Source organism: Neophocaena asiaeorientalis, unplaced genomic scaffold (genome assembly GCF_003031525.2).
Source record: "Neophocaena asiaeorientalis asiaeorientalis breed wild unplaced genomic scaffold, Neophocaena_asiaeorientalis_V1.1 scaffold680, whole genome shotgun sequence".
Lineage (NCBI taxonomy): Eukaryota > Metazoa > Chordata > Mammalia > Artiodactyla > Phocoenidae > Neophocaena > Neophocaena asiaeorientalis.
In genome coordinates this window covers 1,043,086-1,063,342 of record NW_020171816.1, presented here as the reverse complement: position 1 = coordinate 1,063,342, position 20,257 = coordinate 1,043,086, and the positions used below count along the sequence as shown (strand labels likewise).

The window sequence follows — 20,257 nt, the reverse complement described above, 5'->3', positions numbered from 1 at the left end:
CACCTATGTTGCTTCCTTGGTGCAGGACTTAGAGAACCAGATGCACATAGCAGAGCAGCGGAGGAGAACCCTGCTGAAGGATTTCCATGACACCTAGGTTGGGACATGGACGTGCCAGAGTGAGGAAGATGTGGCTGCGAGGTCTCCCGGCTGCTGTACTGCATGCTGCAGGCTCTGCCTTTCACAACCCCAGGCAACAGCCAGGGCCCCACTCCTGAGAGACACTGGCCACACACCTCTTAGTCGATTTCTGTTTTTTTTTTTTTTCCCTCATCTTTTGCTTTTTGTTTTTCCCAGGGTAGAGGCCATGTTGAATTGGCCTCTTCTCAGGACCTTTAATTCCCCCTGGATGGTTGTTGGGAGGGAGGGAAAGTTTTTTCTGAATGACTATTAATAGGATTAGATCATTACAACTTATAATTTTCAAAGGTTGTACAATTATACAAAAAAGAGGGGGCAAACAAACCATAGAATTACACAGAACCCTTTTTAAAAATAAATTGGCATTGGAGTGTTTTAACCTCTAGCTATTTTACTTAGAATGTAACATATGCTGCCCGCTCACCTTGCCTCAGAATCTCTACTGCAAGAGGGCCCCAGTGGTCTTTGCTTGCCAGATTCATATGTGTTTGGCCACAGCTAGAGTCCCAAGGGAAGAGCATGGGTGGCAGATGGTGGGAAATTAAGTTGGCCTGAGTTATAGGCATGGAGCGCAGGGAATCACATCGTGCCTCCTGTCTGGTCCTTGTAGACCCTTTTGTGGTCAGGTTCACTGCCTTACGTTGGCAGTGAGGAGACAATACAGAACGGAGTCTTGCCATGGGGTGTCATCCTGTCTGATGGCACTGTGTGTCTGTGGACTCATCTTAATTCTTGAAAGTGAGCTTTACCTGGGTCTGGCTACTCAGGCCAGAGCCCACAGCAGAACATGTAGGTGGGCTTGTGGCCCTCCAGACCAGGGGATGTGAGTTCAGCACAGTTTTCTTTTGTTTTCTAAAGATAGAGATCCACTTTTAAAGGGGATTGTTGCCCCAAATAAATTTGTTTTACCTTGGTTCCTTCTTTTGTGCCAGTGTTCCCGTGGTGTGACTCTGACCAGGTTCACACACAGCCATACCTGACACTGTCCTGCTACACTTTCCTCTGGTGAACGTTAGGGTCAGAGTTCAGCATGGTCCTCCCAAGGACGGACTCTGGTCTGCCTGGCTCAGGGACCTTGTTTGCACAAATTGTTTTCATGTTAACCTGGAGTGTATGTCTCCATTACCCACTCTAGGGGTTGGTTGCGCTCCCCCTTGCCTGGTTTCAGCTATTGGAGGACAGCACCTCTAGGGTCTGGGAGTCTGAGGCCAGCACGGTTCTTGATTTGTGGTCCCAGCTCCTGTACCACAAGGGGCGGGCCAGGGAAAAAGGCCAGCTTTTTCACAGTGCAGAGGAACAAGTGGTTTGCATGGTGTCCTGCCTGTCCTGAACCTGGTCCTGTGGGCCTTTCAGAAGTTACATCTGTGATTCCTGGGGTTTCTATGGGTTTTTTCAGTGCCTCCACTCTGAGGCCGGCAGAGTTGTCCATACTCGATAGGGCCTCCTTGACCTCCTGGAAGAGTTGCTTAGGAGATCTGTGAATAAATATTGTGTTGGAAATTCTTTGATATTCAAACATTTTCACCTCAGTTGGTAATTTCCCAGGTACCATGTAAGCTGTAAACTGAATCACTCTTGAAGGCAGAGGACAGCTGTAACTCTTGGAGTCATGGGGTACATAGCCGGCTGCAGGCTCCCTTCCTCCCCAATCAGATTTTGCCTCTTCCTGTCATCTCCTGCAAGGAAAGGACCACGGGGTGGAGCGGTAGGACAGGTTAGGAGTATAGCAGATGAACCCAGAGTTGGACAGTGCTGAGCTAACTGAATGAGAAGAGTGCCTGCTGCAGGACCTAGGGGTGGGGTGTGACTGTTGCATTGGCCCATGGAAGATCCTGGTGTCTGGAGCTTTTACCTCTGCATTGAGTCCTTTCTGTGTCACCGCCATGGCAGCGGCAGGAGCTGAGTTGCAGCTCTGCACCTTAAGTCACACCCTCGGCACCCTGGGCATTTTTTGGACTGCACAGCTACCACATAGTGCATTTGCATCCAGCTGTGGCCCCAACCACTGGAGCTGCAGGAGGTTCTGTGCCCAGACTGCAGCCTGCAGCCTTTGATCTGCAGAGAGCTTTCTTTCGTGCCTCAAGTGGCTGTCTCTTGTTAACATCAGGAAGATAGAAAAGGTCAGGCAGAATTTTTCTGCCCTGCAAAAGAAGGCACAGTGTTTTCATGAATTTACCATGTATCTTTGTTTTCTTCAAAGAAAAAGTTGAGGTGATGTCATCTGCTCAACCTTGAGTGGTTTATTCAAAATAAACTGCAAGTTTCTGATTATAAAAGTGTGTGCAGAGTCATTCTTCAAAGGATCCAAGTAGCCTTCTGAGCCAATGCCCCCGGGGGTTCAGGCCCCTGAGCACCAAATAGGGGCCTTCCTGTTGGCCAGTCCACTCTTCCAGAGGGCTGTGAAGGCCCCACTGGCCTGACTGCTCTGCCTTTCTTCCCTTTCTGGGGAGAGGTCACCTGTGGAGGGAAGTGGAATATCCTGGTACTTTTGGCTTTCCTTTCCCTCCTTGGGTGCAGGCCAAACCATTCCCCACCAAACACAGATCCCAGGATGTGGTAATGTACTGATTCTAATGCCCTACAGCCCTGCTGAGTCCCTGAGCTGCTTATTCAGAAGATCCTTGGGTCCCTCCAAAGCAGATGTGGGAGCAAAGGGCCATGGAGTATGGAAGCGGGACTTGTGGCTTCATAGGGGCTCTGGGCTTAGGAAGAGAGGACTCTCGACAGGAACTGGAAATGTTTGGAGTTTAATCCCAAAGGCTGAGGACAGGAAACAGAGCTTGGATTCTGAACGAGGGGGTCTGCATTTGTGGTGTCAGGAGTGGTGGCAACTTCACTGATAGGGGTGAAGGCTCCAGCGCTGTGGGCAGCACAGCATGCACAGGGCAGCCAAAGCCAGGGAGGTCCCAGACACTGCTAGTCAAGTCCACAACTGCTCCTCTTTGGACTTCAGATGTGCCAAGCCCCATGCTCAGCACCTGGGCATACAATAGTGTGCAAAAGATACATGGTCTCTACCCTCTAGGAGCCTCCAGAACATGGAGGACACAGACAGAACTGGTCACTAGTGAATGTTTTCACTGAGGCAGCAAGGCCAGGGGCTGAAGAGCTGCTCCTGCAGATCAGTGGGCAGGATACCAATGGCCTTGGCACCATACCCTTGGTGATCTTAGAACAAGAGAAGACAGCACATTCTAGCAAAATCTGGAGGAGAGATTTTCCACATACTCTTCAGGGCTTCCTGCAACAATCTGAGCATTGCCTATATACTGAGCTCTATTTTGGGCATGGAGGACATAGCCATTGAATTTGTTAGACCAGTTCCTGCCCCCACAAGATAATCACACTAATGGTCACTGAGCACATATCCACTTAGTCGTCACAGCAGCCCTGTGAGGTAGGTGCTGTCACCGTCCAAAATGAGTAATTTGCCCAAGGTCATCATTCTAGTAAATGGCAAAACAAAAAACATTGACTGATAGAAATTGGAAAGTAAATCCAACTTTTGTAATAGAGATTAAAACAGCTCAGCACAAGACCCAGATTTGACTATGTATCATGACTGAGATGGGACTGCCACCCCTGTGAGGTGAGCCAGCCTGGGTGGTAAGAGGTTTAGATATCAAAAAGGCCATAGCTTTTAAAAGGTCAAGAAATTATAGTTTATGCTGTGGTTGTGAAATTCCCATAGCCAATAGCAGGCAGAGCAGAAAGGGGGTGAGGTGCCCCCCACTTCCCACCCAACCTGCTTGCCCTCTGGTGATGTTAGCTGTGCATAGCAGTAAGTATAACTCAATTGGATACAGGTAATAGGAACTTAGGAGAATGGAGTTCAGGAAAATAGTTTAAGGAACATGAGCATTTTGTGGTGATTTAATTATAGGTTTTAAAAAGCTAGAAAGGAAATGGTCTCAACGTTCATTCATGGATACCAGAAAACCATGACATCTGGAATTCATTTCAGGAAGAAGGGCCAGGTCCTCGCTGCCTCTGTCTTTGCCTCCATGTTGGGAGAGTCCAGACTTGCCAGTTGCCTATGGAGCTCAGTTCCTACTCCATCTGAAGCAGGATGCTGGACCACTGGAGGTATTTGGTCAGCATCCCAGCTTTGGCTGAGCCCCAAAGGTTCCCATTGCCACCTGCCCTGCCCCCCTCCTTGAAAACATCCAGAACTTCTCCTTTCATTGGACAGTGCTTCTCTAGTTTCCTAAGGAGATTGACAAGATAGTCCCTAAAGGTGACTGGATGAACCCACGTATTGGGTTGGCCAAAAAGTTCAGCAACACGTTATGGAAAAACCTGAACAAACTTTTTGGCCAACCCAATACTTGGGCACTGATGAAATCTGCCATTGTGTGTAGTATCTCCAAGAGAAGAAGATGGGGCTGCCCTACTGAGGAGACCAGAATATGCACACACTACTTGTCTGGGAGGAAGTTGGAGGGAGAGGGGGTCTTAGTGTAAAGACAAACCACCGGTGGGACCTGCCTCAATGATGTTCCTCTTGTCTGCATGTCCACCTTGGGGGTGGGGGTGGGGGTGGGGGTGAGCAGAGAACGAAAATGACCAGGTTTGGGCACTTGGCCACTGGTATGTCCTCCCACATCCATATTTGGGGATAATCTGGGTTTAACTTTCCTCCGAGGCGTTGGTGTCTCAATTACGGAAAAGTCCCTTTCTCCCTCTTCATATGTGCCAGCGCTGAGGCAAGGAGTGTTCCTGTGAACCTGAGCACCTGCAGCATTCCTGCAGGTTACTGTTACGGTGCCAGGGCTCCTCCAGGAAGCCCTCTCTGACCACTCCAGACTGGGTCCCCAGTCTATGCGACCCTGCACATCAGGCAGTTGCTTCCTAAGACCTGACTCCTGCAGCCCTTCCCGGGAGGTTCAGACCGACCGCAGAGCAGACCTCCAAGGCGTTTCTTGGCCGCCTACACTGGCGAGTGTCAGTGCCGAATGCCTTGGGTCCGACGCCACCACAATGTGCGCAGTCATCGGATTCCGCGGCGCCCCAACCCGCCGCAATATTGAATCATCTTTTGGCACTGCCTCCTCCTTGTTGCCACCCCACTCCTGGGAGCGAGAAAATGCAGACCATACTGTTCCGGGAAGAGGGAAGTGCGTCTCAACCGGGGAACGGAGGAACTACCAGTGGGGTTTCCTGTAACTGTGCTGCTCTTGTCTGCATCTACATTTGGGGGACGGCTTCTGCCCTGGGGAGTGTGCATCTCCTCCTAACGATAACCCAGCTCGGGAAGAGGAACTTCAGTGTGGGCCGGGGTTCAAGGAGCGGAGATCTTGAGTGCAACGCGGGCGCGGGATCCCCAGGAACCCCCTGCTGGTGACCGCCGCGCAGCGGCGGTGGTGCTGACAACCCCGCGGCCCCTCCCCTGGGTGCGCGCGCAACCTGGGCACCATGGCGGCGGCGGCAGGCCGGCGGCCTGAGGCTGTGAGTCCGCAGTGGGCGCCGCCCCAGCACGACCCGGTCGGGGCAGCGGCGGGACTGGGTGACTGTGAGGACACACCGGTCCGGCCGCTGTGCAAGCCTCGCGGCATCTGCTCGCGCGCTTACTTCCTGGTGCTGATGGTGTTCGTGCACCTGTACCTGGGCAACGTGCTGGCGCTGCTGCTCTTCGTACACTACAGCAACGGCGACGACAGCAGCGACCCCGGGCCCCAGCGCCGGGCCCAGGGCCCAGGGCCCGCGCCAACCTTGGCTCCCCTCACGCGGCTGGAGGGCATCAAGGTGAGGCCTCCGCCGCGGCGCGCTCCAGTCCCTGCACCGCCGAGCCCGAGACGGCCGGCAGTCAGCCCGGGGCTCCACGCTGCTCCCTGCGCCGTCCCGGCCTGCCGCGCGCACCCCCTCACTCGCCCGCCGCCGCCCACCGGGCCGGGGCGTCTTTTCCTTTCTCGCACGTAGGGGCCTGGCGCCCGAGCTGCCCGCTGTGCCGCTTTCCCTTAGGTGGGGTATGAGCGCAAGGTCCAGCTGGTCGCCGACAGGGATCACTTCATCCGAACCCTCAGCCTCAAGCCGCTGCTCTTCGGTAAGTTCGCTGGGCACCCCCAGGAAGGGTCAGGGGCTACGATTTGGTGGCTGCCTTGAGGCTCATTTGACCACGTGACTACTGTTTTGAAAATGGCTGCTTCAAAGTAGCCCTTTCTTTTCCGCCCAGAGGTTGCCCCAAGTGAGGTACCCGCCCCCATCTCCAATATAGGGTGACAGGCTGACCTTTCCACACTCCCCTCTGTGACCCTTACTCTCTGCAGCTGATCCTTCCATCACAGGGCTGAGCAATGTGATCTAGAAGCTAGTGTCTAAACATTTCATTGAAACTGTCTTTGGAGGCTCCCTGCCATGGTTAATTCTGTCACATTCTAGAATGGGGGGAGGGTCAGACAGACTGATAACCAGGTCCTAGCTGATCTCAGGACCTGTGAGGGGAAATTCCACTCCCAAAGTGGGTCTGATAAGCAGGCTGTCCAAATGTGGGTAAGCTGGTGCCCCCAAACCTGCCCCACAAGGGCACCAGCCTTTGCTACCAGCACTCTGGGATTCTTCTTAGGATGGAGTTTTGTGTTCAGCCATTACAGTAGGCAGAGCCTTCCAGGGTGACCTCATTTGGAACCAGCATCATAGCTCACATTTTCTGAGCTCTTGTTATGTGCTAGACTTATGTGATCATTCCATTTAATTCTCACAACCCCTCTATGAGATGTGTGTAGGTCCCACTGTCAGGCTAGTGGGTGAGAAAGTGAGGCACAGAGAGCCCCTGTTGCTTGGCCAGGCTCACACAGCTAGTTCAGGGTGAAGCTAGGATTAGAACAAGGCAGACTTTCTCTACAGCCTGCACTCTAAAGCCAACGTGCTAGTTGTGAAGACCTGAAGTCCTTCAAAGACTACCAGTACCAACAAGATGGGGGTCCCCAGACCCATGACCTTGCCCAAGATAGGTTTTCCCACCCCAGTCCTGGGTACCCAGCCTCAGTGACACACTTACCTGCAGACCTGAGGTGTTCCTGGCTGCTGGGGGATGGAAGGGGTAAGGGGCTTTCAGGAGGGGACTGGGAACCAAAGCAGAGCATCTGAGCGCATGCTGTTAACCCTAAGGCGGAGGGCCCTGGTTGGGGATTATGCCTAGACCTGTGAGAATGATTTCACATAGATTAGGATGTCAGTCCTGTTGTAGGGAAGGCACTAAAAGATTATTATTATTATTGCATAATGTTGAAGTCTGAGCAAAGCACTAGTTCAGGTGCCGGGAATACAGAATTGGACAAAATAGGAAAACAAAAAACACCTGAAGCTGACAGTCGAATGAGGTTACAGACAAATAAACACGCATGGTGTGTCAGATGGTGATAAGTGATCACAGACAAGTAAGGCAGAATTTCAACTGGGGTTGAAACTGAGTAAGGTGGTCAGGGTGGGCCTCCCTGAGAAGGATATTTGAGCACAGACCCGCAGGAGCTGTGGGATGAAGCCAGGTGGCTGTCAAGGAACAGGTGATCCAGGCAAGGGAACAACTCTCCCCATTACTATTCCACTGTTGTGAGACGGACACATTGAGGTGGGTGTACTTTCTCTTATCAGCCTTTTTGGACCCGTATATACTTAATTCAGATATATGTTAGGTTAAGTGAGCCATGAGGCATAACCCCTAACCCTAACCCCCTAACATGCAGCTTGTTGCGTCAAAGTCCTACAAAGCAGAGAATGAGAAACACAGACCCGAAGTCACCAAGAGTACATTATGGGAAGCAGAAGAGATTTGACAAAAGGTAAACTGATTCTGGTTAAGCCATCAGATGGGTTTCTGTTTGTGCAGATAAATTACAAAGGGCATGATTAGGAGAACTGGGCAGTTGCAGCAAGACCTTCCTAATTGTTGTTCTCACTTCCTCCAAAACTCTTACACTACCTTTGAGTCTGTTGGTGAAAGATGTCCCAGGTTTTACTCAGAAAGTCCTGGGGCTTGCTGCTTGGTGAAATGAGGTGAGACAAATGAGGAAGAGGTCAGTGATTATAAGAAGTCCAGTTGTGAGACAGGCTAACCACAGGGGAGAGGGTGTCCAAGGAGGGGCAGTTCCTGAATGTGGTGTTGGATGAATCCAAAGAAGGAAGCCTCACCCCAAGAAGGAGCAGTGTCTCTGTTTTCTGTGCCTGCCTGTCCATCCACCTACTGTCGCCCTAAAGAGGCAGGCAGGGCCCAAGGAGAATGGGCCTGCTATTACACCTTGCCCTACTGTGACCCACCATCAGGGACCAAAAATGCCAGGGCTCAAGGGGTAAGTGTTCAGGGTGTCAGCTGGGGCAAGGGGACTGGGTTTTACCCTAGGGTGCCTCCATCTCTGTGGAAGGGAACCCCACCACTTCACAGGGAAATCCGCACGTAACCTTCAGCCTCTCCCTTTGGGGTAAATTTCCTGTTTCCCACCTTTGTTCCTAGAGACATTTGGTAAGTGGGACCTGGGCCACAAACGCGCCCCCCCCCGAGTTCCTGGAGGATACCTGCTTGACTGTGGTAGGCATTTCCCAAGGATTTGGACCGTTGTCCTGTTCAGTTCAGAAGGGAGGTGTTCCAGTTCTGACTCACTGTCACCTCTCTAGGGACATTGCTTTCTCTCATGTGGCTCACTTCCCCCTCCACCTCACACTCATTCTGTATTTAAACTGCAGATCAGATCTCATCACTCCCTTCCTTAAAAGCCTCCATGATTTCCCATTCCACTTCTATGTCTCATTTGGTGCCCCAAGACCCTCTCATCTCTCAGACCTCATCTCCCACCACCCTTCCCTCACTCACCCCCTGTTGATTCTCAGACACCAAGCTCATTGCTGCCTTGGCGCCTTTTTTTTTTAATTAATTTATTTTTGGCTGTGTTGGCTCTTCGTTGCTGCGTGTGGGCTTTCTCTAGTTGCGGTGAGCGGGGGCTACCCCTCAGGGTGCACGGGCTTCTCATTGCAGTGGCCTCTCGCTGTGGAACACGGGCTCTAGATGCATGGGTTTCAGTAGTTGCAGCACGCGGGCTCAGTCATTGTAGCTTGCAGGCTCTAGAGCGCAGGCTCAGTAGTTGTGGCACACGGGCTCAGTTGCTCCACGGCATGTGGAGTCCTCCCGGACCAGGGCTCGAACCCGTGTCCCCTGCATTGGCAGGCGGACTCTTAACCACTACGTCACCAGGGAAGTCCTGCCTTGGCGCCTTTATATGCACAGTTCCCTCCACCAGAAGGCTCAGACTTGGCTCTCACCGAGGATGCCTTCCCCCGCATCAGGCCTCTGCTCAAACCTCGCCTCCTCAGAGACCTCTCTCCACCTCAGACTGGTCTCAAGAGGTTTCCAGGCTCTCTGTTGCGTCAGCCTGCTCCGTTTTCTTCTCAGCGCTTAGCATCATTGGAAACTATCTTCTGTATTTATTTGTTAATTGTGTCTTTGCCCCTAAAGGTTAGCTGCATGTGTGGGAGGCCTGATTTGATATGGCTGTGTGTCCAGCGGCCAGAGTCTACTGCTGACAATTATTGGCCAGCTGGAGGGGTTTACTAGATACTCTCAGCCAGTCCAGCACCTGTCTTTGTGTGCAGAGTGGCCTCCACCATCACCCTGGGCAGGTGCCTCCTTATTTGGCACCCTCTTCAAGAGCAGCAGGGGGCACTTCCAGTGGGCCAGCAAGAGTTTTAGTCCACTTTCTTAACTATTTAAGGTAAATGAGTAATTGATACCAGTACACAAAACAATATATGTTAAAACCATAACTGCTTTATTATAGGATTTCCAGACCTATTCTTTTTCAGCTTAAAAAAAACAATAAAGCAGTTACATAAGACCACTGTGCTCTCTTGACAGAAGCGCAGAAGTAGGGAAAGAATTGTAGTATGCATATTAGTTCAGGTTTGTAAGCAGCTTAATGCAGTTTTCTGTATGAACCACCCTGCTGTTCCACAGGCCCGCTGCTTGGCAGGATTGTGGACTCAGTAAAGGTCAGGAAGATATAATTGAGTCTGTCTGGGGCTTGACAAGCAGCATAGTGCCTGGGTGAGCATAGCCTGAGGCTTTGTGCCTGCCCTGAGGCTCAACTTGGGATGCTGGGGCTTGTGGGCAGAAGCAGGGCATCAGCCAGGCTGGCATCCCAGGTCTGGGAAGTTCAGAAAGGTAGTCTTGCCTGCCCAGCACACAAGGCTAGCTGACTTTTTCCAGGAGGAAGGACCACAGAAGTGGACTTCTGCCCTGCCTTGTGCTGGTTCTGGGTGAGCCTTGGAGTTACTCTGGACTCTGGTCTGCAAATATCCATGGAGGGCAGCAGAAAGAGCGTTTTATGTGTGTCCAGGGGAGCACATGGTCTGCGTGGCCACTGCAGAGGCTGTGGCTATAAAGTCCCAGGCTCTCCCCACCTGGGTTGACTCTATTCTGGGCACTGGTGACGATGCCACCTGCACATGGCCAGCTGCAGATTTCTGTGGCCCTGGCTCCAACCATAGGCCGTGGTTACCAGCAGACCGTGACCCTGCACCTCCCCACTCAGCACGTAGGTCCCAGCATACCTTCCGCGCAGGAGGTTCACACACGTGGCATCCAGCTGTAGCCAGTGTCGCAGAGTAGGCGCCAGCTCCCCAGGGGGCAGTGGGCCCACCTTCAGCACCTCTAGCTGTGAGTCCAGGTCGCAGTCTGAGGGTCCGGAGGATGACCCACTGCGCCAGGAGAGCCTAACCTTCACTGCTGAATGGGATCAGAGGGCCGAGGTGATGAGCCTGGCCCCTCCGAGTATCCCCATCTTCCCCTCCACCTGGTAAGCCAAACCCTCTTGTCTGATGTTCTGCTCTTGGAATCAGGGTCCTAGAGAAGGCCTGTCCTCCTGGGATGTTGTTTTTTAGCAATTATTAAAGGAACTTATTTTTTAGTTCTAATCAGGCATAATGTTTGGGTATCCCCTCTTTCTTTTGTCTTAGCACCAAGCCAGGAGTTGTAATGAACCCACTTGTAAGGGGGTGTAAGGGGTGCTGGGCACCAGAGGCTCACCAAAATCGCTAGCGCAGAGCATGTCCAGGACCTCCTTGGACGAGCTGGTGTCCTGTAACTCACAGTCCCTGCAGCTGGCACGCGGCACTGGGGGGAGGAGCTGAGTGAGGCTCCCCCTGGACCCCGGGTGGAGGAGGGGAGCCATCAGCAGGGGTTTCTCCCACTTTCCCCTTGTTCTTTACCCTTTCTGAGATGGATGGCCGCTGTGGGTTATCCCTCTTCTTTCCCACCAGAGAGACCCAGTTACCTGATCCCTGAGAGTTGTGATTTGAAAGGGTGGGGTGCAGCCTGTGGGGCTGAGAAAGGGTTAGACCAGCCTAGAAGCTGTGTAGAGACTCACGTGGGCGGCTCGGGCGGGAGCCGTTGGAGATGGCAGCCACACAGAGGCCGTGGCCGGCGGGGAAGCATCCGCAGTGCAGGATGGCTGGCCGGGGGTAGCCATAGCAGGCCATGATGGGGGCGCAGCTGGTCTGCACGGCCTCGCACAGGCTTCGGCACGGGTAGATGACCCTGCAGGGCAGGGAAAGTGTCAGGGGCAGCGGGTGCTCAGGACCAGGGTTCCTGGATTCCAAGCTGGGGCCTCTGTGTGCTCCTAGCTCTAGGCCTGGCCAGAAACTCCACGGTTGTTGGGCAACGACACCCTGGTCACCTAGCAACAGCCCTGCAGCTGGGCTTCTTGCTCCTTTGCTTGCTGAAATCTTAGCCCTCAGCCCTGGGTCTCCCAGCCCTTCTGTCTTGTATCCCCAGCCCCACCCCTGCCCTGGCCCAGGCTGCTTTCCACCTTTGCAGCGCATCTCCCCCTACAGCTCCGGTGGATGCCTAGTGCCTGGGAGAGGGCTGTGGGAGGGGCCCTGCACTCTGGGCCTTCACTCCCCATCTTGGAGGGAGAAAGCAGGGCCCTCCCTCTTGTCCTGAAAGGCCTGCAGGACACTGCAGTTTCTAGCCAGGACTGGGGTTGGCCAAGAGCAAAGGGGCCCAATCCTCAGTTTCTGAAGGAGCCCATTCTTGCTGCTACAGGCATGGTCACCCTGAGGCTCTAGGAAGGGCCCTGGCTCTGCAAAGAAGAAACTGAGGGAGCTGTTGTTCACGGGGTAGGTTAGGCTGGGGAAGAGGAATCAGCCTTGCAATCTCTGGACTCTGAGAGAAAAAGCCACCAGATGAGCCGTGGCTCCATCTCTGGCCAGGATCCTTTGGGCAGACAGAGTTGCCACACCTCACTGGAGAGGGGTTCTCAGCCCCTAGCCTAGAGCGGGCTGCTCACTTGCCCTACCTTGACATTTAAGAGCCCTTGTTGATTTGTGGATCCAGACCAAGGGTGCACACCATTGATAGTCCCCTGCCTATGTCTCCTGTGTCCCATGGGCATCTGCGCTCTCTGCCAGCAACACCCTGACAAAACAATCCTTCATCCTCCTGTCACTGATAGGTACACAGCAATGATTAGTGAAGAGCTTCCAGAGCAGGCCCTGGCTGAGGAGAGGCCCCCACCCTTACCTGGGAGCCCCTGCCCTACCTGTCGAGGCACACCGGGGCAAAGAGGGAGCAGAGGAAGAGGTGCACATCAGGGTCGCACTCCCTGGCCAGCAGGGGCAACCAGCTGACTGACTGCCGGATGGCCTCGGCTGCTGTGTCATGGTCCAGCAAGTGGGGTAGCCGCATCTCTGTGTAGCCAATGTCGTGGCACAGCGCCATGGCTTGGGGAATGACCATGCACCGCGTGGGGCCCCAGGGAGCCCCTGCCCCACCGTCACCCAACAGCACCACCAGTGCCACCAGCCGCCACAGCCCTTGATCCATCACCTGCTTTCTCTGCCTTGGTCTCAGTGCACTGAGGTTGGGGGCTTTATAAGGGCTATACCCACACCCCAGGAGCCAACGTTTGCCCAGCTTCCATGTGCTCAGACCCACCTGGTTAGGCCCCAGTGTGCTGACCTGGGCTGTTTGCATTTGAATAGCACGTGGCAGGGGGCTGTATAGAGGGTGGCATCTCCTTTGGGCCTGTGAATGACTGGCACCTAATAAACTGAAGAAACCTGGGCCTGTGTTTTCTTTTTCTGGTTTACTTTTCTTGTTTGTTTATCTTTTTAAATGATCAGGAGGTGACTGGTGATTAGCAATTTGATCCCCCAGTGGATGGCTCATACCCTTTCTGGGTTTGACAGGTTGAGGGGATCAGGCAGGCCAGAGGTGGGGGTGGGGTGGGGTGGCTTTTGTCCTGTCCTCAGTGTCATCACATCTGGGTCACCTACCTATGGAAGCTGAATCTGGCTGTGAGCCTGGGTTCTGGAGTACGACAGCCTGTGGGGCCCTGGCCAAGTTGCTGATGTCTCTGTGCTTGGGGGATCCTCAGGGAGGAAGGGTGAATTAATGGGGCCTGTTTTCTAGGACGAGTATACGCATTACAGGGTTGATGACATGCTTAGGACAGGACACAGAGTCTGTGCTCCCTAAGTGTGATCTGCTGTGATTACTATTAAAAACTGCTCCAATCCTGGCTCCGAGTGGCCATTTCCCTTCCTCTTGGCAATGACTGGAACTTCATGCTGAGAGAATAACCCAGAAAAGTGGCAGACCACTCTGCAGGAGTTCTGAAGGGTCACAGTGGCGGCATGGCCCTTCCTCCAGTCAGTTCCTGTGTGGGCCTCTTGTGCCCCGTCAAAGGAAGTCCTCTCTCCCAGGAACAAGAGAATGAAGCAAGGCCCAGGCTCCAGCCCTGGAAGTGCCTGGAGTCACTGGGATGTGGGCTCGCCAGGTGTGAGCTTCGCGTTCCAGCTCCACTGACCTGCTTGTGGAGCTGGTGTGGGGTCATCCAGCCACTGGAGCTAAGCCCCAGGCCCGACTGGCCTTTACTTGGGCTTAGAGGCGTGGAGTAGGCGTTCAGTGTACATTTGTTCCCAAAGCAAAGGACACTGGGGCATCTTCTCAGAGCATCTGCTAAAATACTGAGTGACCCCCACTGACCTCCCAGCGCTGGGCAACTCAGTAGTGGACGGATGACCAGCACCCACTTGTGCAAGAGAATGGAGGGCAAGACCTAGAATGCTGGATGTATTCACTTTGTTTTTATTTGAACAATGCTGAAAAGCAATAATGAAAGCAAAAACCTGCCAACATTCCCCCCGCCCTTTTAAAATATATACCCAGTAAGGAGTGGAGGTCACCCCTTCCCCCCTTAGGTCCACCCTCTGGCCTTTGGTCCCACTCCAAGGTGGGTTAGCCCATCCCCAGCTTTGCTCTGGCTCACCTCCCAGGACTCCCCTGGAAATTGTGTGCTCTCAGCATCAAAAAGAGAGGCCCCATGTTCCAAACGCTGGCTAACCTTTGCAGGACAACTTGACCTTGGGGTCACGGTCTAGAGCAGATGTGAAGTCCTCCTGACTTGGTGACCAGCAGGGGACAGGGACTACCCCAAGAACCCTGCAGAGAGGAAGGTATTTATTTGGTGCATCAGCTTCCTGGCCCGGTTCTTGGCCTCACCCCCCACCCCACCTCTTCTGGCAGAAATCCCTGGCTTCTTGAGTGATGAGGAGTGTCGGCTCATCATCCACCTGGCACAGATGAAGGGGTTACAACGCAGCCAGATCCTGCCCACCGAAGAGTATGAGGAAGCAATGGGCACAATGCAAATCAGCCAGCTGGACCTCTTCCAGCTGCTGGACCAAAACCATGATGGTCGCCTGCAGCTCCATGAGGTTGGGATCCTGGGGCCTGGAGTAGGCACCAGGGTGGGAATGCCCAAAATTGTTTCTGGTGGCCAGGTCACTTGTACTGCTCGGCCCCGGCCCCAAGAGTCAGATGCCACCTCAGATCAACTTGGGCATGCCCAGGGTCCACTTTCCCTCCTAGAGAGCCCCTTGCTGCCCTGGGAACCCCAGAGGATGGCAGGAGAATCTACCTGGAGGTGATGGCATTTATTGCGACAGTTCCCAGGTGGTGTGCTGTCTGTGGTCTGGATTCCTTGCTGCTGTTGCTGGGAGCCCCACAGAATTCATGGTGGATGGGGTGGCAGCTCAGAGGAAGCCAGAAGTCTGCATCTCTCTCTGCATGCCCCTCACACCCAGGCTTCTGAGAGAGGTCTTGGTGGGGTGCAGGGTCCCTTGCCTATATAGAGTGCCTCACGGAGCCCGATCTTCCTAAGGGGCCTGGTGGTCATTCACTGGCCAGGCCTCCCCATGGTGCCTCTTCCCTTTTCGCACCCAGGCCCTGGCCTCCCCCACCTCACCTGGGGTATCTGGGTGGGACACAGGCCTGTCCTTTGCTCTGCCTCCAATAGGCTGACAGTGTTCCCCATGGAAGCCACAGTCCCACCAGGGCTGAGAATGGTCATGGCCCACAGGTCTTTTGACTGTCTTCTGGCTTCCTCCCCAGATGCCTCTAGACCTCTCTGCCTACCCTCACTTCAGCTCAGGGACCTTGGGCTCTGTCCTTCGTCCTCACCCATGCCCTATCACCTGAACCCTCAGCCCTACAGAAGGAACTAGGCAGCTGTCTGTGCTCTGGTGACTCTCCATCACTGGGGCCACCCCACTGAGGCACCATTTTGTGCTTTAGGTCCTGGCCCAGACTCGCCTGGGAAATGGACGGTGGATGACTCCAGAGAACATTCAGGAGATGTACTCTGCGATCAAGGCTGACCCTGATGGTGATGGTGAGCTCATACCTTGCCACAGTTCTGTCGCTGTGAGCCTCCTGCCCCCCAAGCCAGGTAGCCTCTATGCCCAGCTTCTAGAGTAGCCAGAGATGAGGAGGTGAGGATCCAGCCTTGCCCTTACCCCTGGGAATTAGGCAGTAGCTAGACTCTCCCATTCCCTTTGGTGACAGTCTAGAGGGCAGTTCTTGGAGGCTCTTTTGACCTCACCAGGCAGCATCTGGGGTACAGGAGGTATGGTTGCTGGCTGGCAGAGGGCAGAGTGGTATAGCGGGAGCAAAGGAACAGTGAGGTCAGCTTGGCATCTGCCTCTCTCCAGCCAGGCACACGGTCTTGCCCTAGCAGTCGGCCTCTCTGGTCTAACCAAGGTCCCCCTTGCCTTCCTCTTGCCCCCCTGGAGTCATGCTAACTGCTTGGGGTCATGTGGGCAGGAGTGCTGTCCTGTAAGCACCCTCGCCTTTGGTAATAACCCCCAGGAAGTTTCTGAGGTGTAGTTATTACCCTCATGTCCAAGTTCTGGACCAGTTGAGGAAATAGGACTTGGAAGAATGGCTTTGTGGCTGGTGAACCCACAGTGAAGAATCTGACTGGGACCTGTGGCTGGAGGGGCATCGTGCTGCTACTGCCCCTATGTGCAGAGCTCGTGACAGACTCACAGCCCTCGAGTGCTCCCACCCTCAGAGAAATCTGGGCCGAAGCATGGAAGTGTGTCAGTTGGTCAGCCAGGATAACATGTAGCAAAGACACCAGCTATTCTTCCAGAACCCTAAGAGGATACAGCCCAGCTTTGTGGGTTGAGCAGGAACAGGGGAGAGTGTTCTCATTTGGGAGAGTGGCCTGGCTTTCTCTGCTGAGGTAGACTGGTTTACCCAGCGGGCAGGACTGGCCAGGTGTATTCCACTCAGGATGAGACCCAAGGTCACGAAGGAACTCCTGGGGACCGATCCCAGCTTACACCCTACAGTGTGGAAGGCCCTGGACAAAACCCAACACTGAATGCTCTCTTTCTTCCCCCTCTACAGGACCAGAGAGTGGCCATCACGCTCTACAGAGCCAGGCTGGAGGGCCAAGGGCAGTCCTTGGCCTACTGTCCTGGCCATATGGCTTAAGCTTCCTTTGGAGACCCTGCTCTCTGGCCAGTCTAATGGGGGTTGGGCTTCATCCTTTTGGGGGCAAAATCAGGGCTTAAACTGAGGAAATGAGCTTCTCTGGGTCTTCCCGTAGGGCCTAATGTGACAGAGGCCAATTTCATCTGACCTGAGTCCAGGTTGAGGGACAGGTGCACATGGCCCCCCCGTGCCTGAGGCCAGGGGTAGGTAGGAAGGTGCAGCCTCCCCACTATGCCCTCCCCACATGGGCTTGGTGGGCATTAATGATGGGTGCCCTCTGCAGGAGTGCTGAGCCGACAGGAGTTCTCCAACATGGACCTTCGCGACTTTCACAAGTATATGAGGAGCCACAAGGCAGAGTCCAGCCAGCTGGTGCGGAACAGCCACCACACGTGGCTCTACCAGGGCGAAGGTGCCCACCACGTTATGCGCGCCATCCGCCAGAGGTGAGCACCTGAGGCTGTCCTCCCTGGTGCAGGGCCCCCATAGAAGTCCTTAGCTGAGACTGAGAAAACGGAATTGATTAACCAACTCAGGATTAAGTTCCACTTGTTAGACCAGGATTGGGACTCATTAGGGGACAATTAACAAAAGCAAATTAGCCCTGATTGTGGGAAACAGTAGACATTTGGGATTAGAAACAGAGTGAATGTTTGTTTTCTGCTAATTAGAGAAGTGATCTCTTATCTCTGTCCACAGGACCCCCTGCCCCTGAGCAGCCAGGGGTTTTAGATAAACAGCCTCCTTCCTGGAGGGAGTGTCTCCCCCTCCCCCAACTTAATGAAGATTTCATCTTTCCCACCCAGTGATGTCTCTGGCATCCAGGGAGAAGGGCTCATCATGAGTAACCCCTTCCTGCTCTTACAGGGCCAGTCTGGGGTGGCTTAAGGAGCTTCCAGGGGAAATAGGGGCAGAGCTTGTGGCAGGCCCAGGGTCCACCTTGCCAGCTCCCTCAGGGTGCCACCTGGCATGGGGCTGCCTAGCTGAATGCCTGCTGCCCACCAGGGTACTGCGCCTCACCCGCCTGTCACCTGAGATCGTGGAGCTCAGCGAGCCGCTGCAGGTCGTGCGGTATGGCGAGGGAGGCCACTACCATGCCCATGTGGACAGCGGGCCTGTGTACCCAGAGACCATCTGCTCCCATACCAAGCTGGTAGCCAATGAGTCTGTACCCTTCGAGACCTCCTGCCGGCAAGTACCTCCCACCTGAGGGCTGTCTTCAACTCCCAGACCAGGCACCCCGATGACACAAGCACTGCCCTGCCCTGTGGGCTTGCCCCTTGGTATGGGGCCAGGAGAGTGCTGGGCCATCCTGGTCGAGGATACCCCCATCTCTCCCCTCAGGTTGTTTACCAAGTGGCCCAAAAGGGGTGGTCATGTTGTCTCAGTGGCCAGACTGAGGTACCCACAGACACTGAAAGCCGCCCCCAGAGCTCTCAGGCAAGGGGCAAGTTTGGACCCCTGATTCTTTCCGCTCCCTCCGTGGTTATTGATCCTGCTGGCACTGCTGGAGACCTCAGCTTCTCCCTTTGAAGCTATGCCCCCCTCCCCTGCCAAGGTATGGTGGCAGGTCTCTCCTCTTCAAGTGGCTGCTCTGGCTCAGCCCCTTCTAGTCACAACCAGCCCTCTGCATGATCTTGCTGCTTCTGCTAGCCTACCTTTCCCAGCTGGCCCTTGGTCAGGGCCATGTAATTTAGCTAATTGCACCTGTGATCTTGGCCATAAAAAACATTGTGACTGACAGAAAGAGACTGGGTTTGTGGGAAGAAGAATGGGCTAGGGACATCTCGGTACTGACCTGCCCTGTTGTCACTGATCCCAGCCTGCCCCTCTGGCCCTTGGGGACCTGGGCAGCTTATCCTGCCCACAGGTAAGCCTCTGGGAAGCATCCACAGCTGGGAACCTGCTCAACAGTCCCCCTGCCTTACAGCTACATGACAGTGCTGTTTTATTTGAACAACGTCACCGGTGGGGGCGAGACTGTCTTTCCTGTAGCAGACAACAGAACCTATGACGAAATGGTAAGGGCCAACCGGGCTGTTACTCTGGTGGGATGGCAGGGCCTTGGGCAAACAGTACATACCCCCCCAGACCTGGGATGAGGCCCCTGGGGACATCTGACTGGTTTCCCTCTGGCCACCTTTGACTGGCTGTCCTTAGGCTCCTGGCCATACAGTCAGGGCAGCTTGAAAACCCCACCACTCTGCTGCCCACAGGGTCTGATTCAGGATGATGTTGACCTCCGTGACACTCGGAGGCACTGTGACAAGGGGAACCTGCGTGTCAAGCCCCGCCAGGGCACAGCAGTCTTCTGGTACAACTACCTGCCTGATGGGCAAGGTGAGGACCTGTGGCCAGGCCAGGGCTGCCTTGAGGGAAGCTTCCCTTTACCCAGCCCTGGTTGCCACCCTGGTGAGCTGTTTCTGGCTGCCCTTCAAATGTTTTTTTGCCCCTAGTGCCTCCCAAAGACCATCCTCAGTGACTTCAGCAGCCTGTACCTGTGCAGCCTCCTGGGCTTTCTGGAACCCTGTCATTCCTTGATGCCCTAGCCTTCCAGCTGACTGGGGCGGGGGACACGTGCACCTTAGTAGCCCAGACTGGGAAGGGCTGTGGACAGGCCGGGCAGCAAGAAAGCTGATTTCAGAGAGCCAGTGGTGTTGATAAGGCATTCGCTAGAGAAAGATGCTGAGCCCCCAAGGAGGCCTTGTGGCCAGATGATTGCCACTGAAGGTGTGCACAGCTGGGCCTACCCTTGCCATGCACTTGGGCAATATGAGGCCAAGCTCAGGTCAGCCCACAAGCTCAGCTCAGTCCAGCCTAGATTCTCTCTGGTCCCCTCCCTTGCTCACACCATCCTCCTCTCCTAGGTTGGGTGGGCGACGTGGACGACTACTCGCTGCACGGGGGCTGCCTGGTCACGCGTGGCACTAAGTGGATCGCCAACAACTGGATCAACGTTGACCCCAGCCGGGCGCGGCAGGCACTGTTCCAGCAGGAGATGGCGCGCCTGGCCCGCGAAAGTGGCGCCGACTCGCAGCCGGAGTGGGCCCTGGACCGGGCCTACCGCGACACTCGCGTGGAACTCTGAGGGGAGTGTCCGTCGCGGTCCCCAGCCGCAGGTCGCCTGCTGCCCGAGGTTGGGGGCCCTACCCCTGTCCAGCTGCAGCCCAAAGGCCTGGCCGATGTCTTGCCCCATCCCCACCTCCAGCCGCGATTAGGGCACAGTTCCTATATCCATGTTATTTATTGTGTACAGCCCCGTGCTTCCCCAACAAATAAAACTACGCGGCTTGGAGCTGCAGGGCCGAGAACCTCGGAACAGGCTGCAGGCATAATGGGCGGGGCGGG

General features: G+C 54.6%; 2 protein-coding genes across 5 annotated transcripts in view; both read left to right on the top strand.

The window, feature by feature from the left end:
- The window catches only part of ARIH2 (ariadne RBR E3 ubiquitin protein ligase 2), a 45,438-nt gene extending 44,381 nt beyond the window's left edge, over positions 1–1,057 (top strand). For all 4 annotated transcript variants that reach the window (XM_024737584.1, XM_024737603.1, XM_024737594.1 and 1 more), the window contains one exon: positions 26–1,057. In XM_024737584.1, the coding sequence (XP_024593352.1) occupies positions 26–97 (72 nt within the window). In that variant the 3' untranslated portion in view covers positions 98–1,057. The remainder of the gene's footprint in view (positions 1–25) is intronic.
- Positions 1,058–5,246: 4,189 nt separating this feature from the next.
- Positions 5,247–20,224, top strand: P4HTM (prolyl 4-hydroxylase, transmembrane). The gene is made up of 9 exons (XM_024737796.1): positions 5,247–5,886; positions 6,103–6,184; positions 14,654–14,844; positions 15,704–15,800; positions 17,193–17,355; positions 17,915–18,100; positions 18,840–18,930; positions 19,126–19,249; positions 19,777–20,224. The coding sequence occupies exons 1-9, from the start codon at positions 5,557–5,559 to the stop codon at positions 19,995–19,997; spliced, it is 1,485 nt and encodes a 494-aa protein (XP_024593564.1). The 5' UTR covers positions 5,247–5,556; the 3' UTR covers positions 19,998–20,224.
- The last annotated feature ends 33 nt before the right edge of the window (positions 20,225–20,257 follow it).

Excerpts from the sequence above, each read along its gene's own strand:
- P4HTM (XM_024737796.1), top strand. The coding sequence starts at position 5,557 with ATGGCGGCGGCGGCAGGCCGGCGGCCTGAGGCTGTGAGTCCGCAGTGG. Across the intron at positions 18,101-18,839 it reads CCCTTCGAGACCTCCTGCCG|CTACATGACAGTGCTGTTTT; the intron begins GCAAGTACCTCC and ends CCTGCCTTACAG. Across the intron at positions 19,250-19,776 it reads CTACCTGCCTGATGGGCAAG|GTTGGGTGGGCGACGTGGAC; the intron begins GTGAGGACCTGT and ends CTCCTCTCCTAG.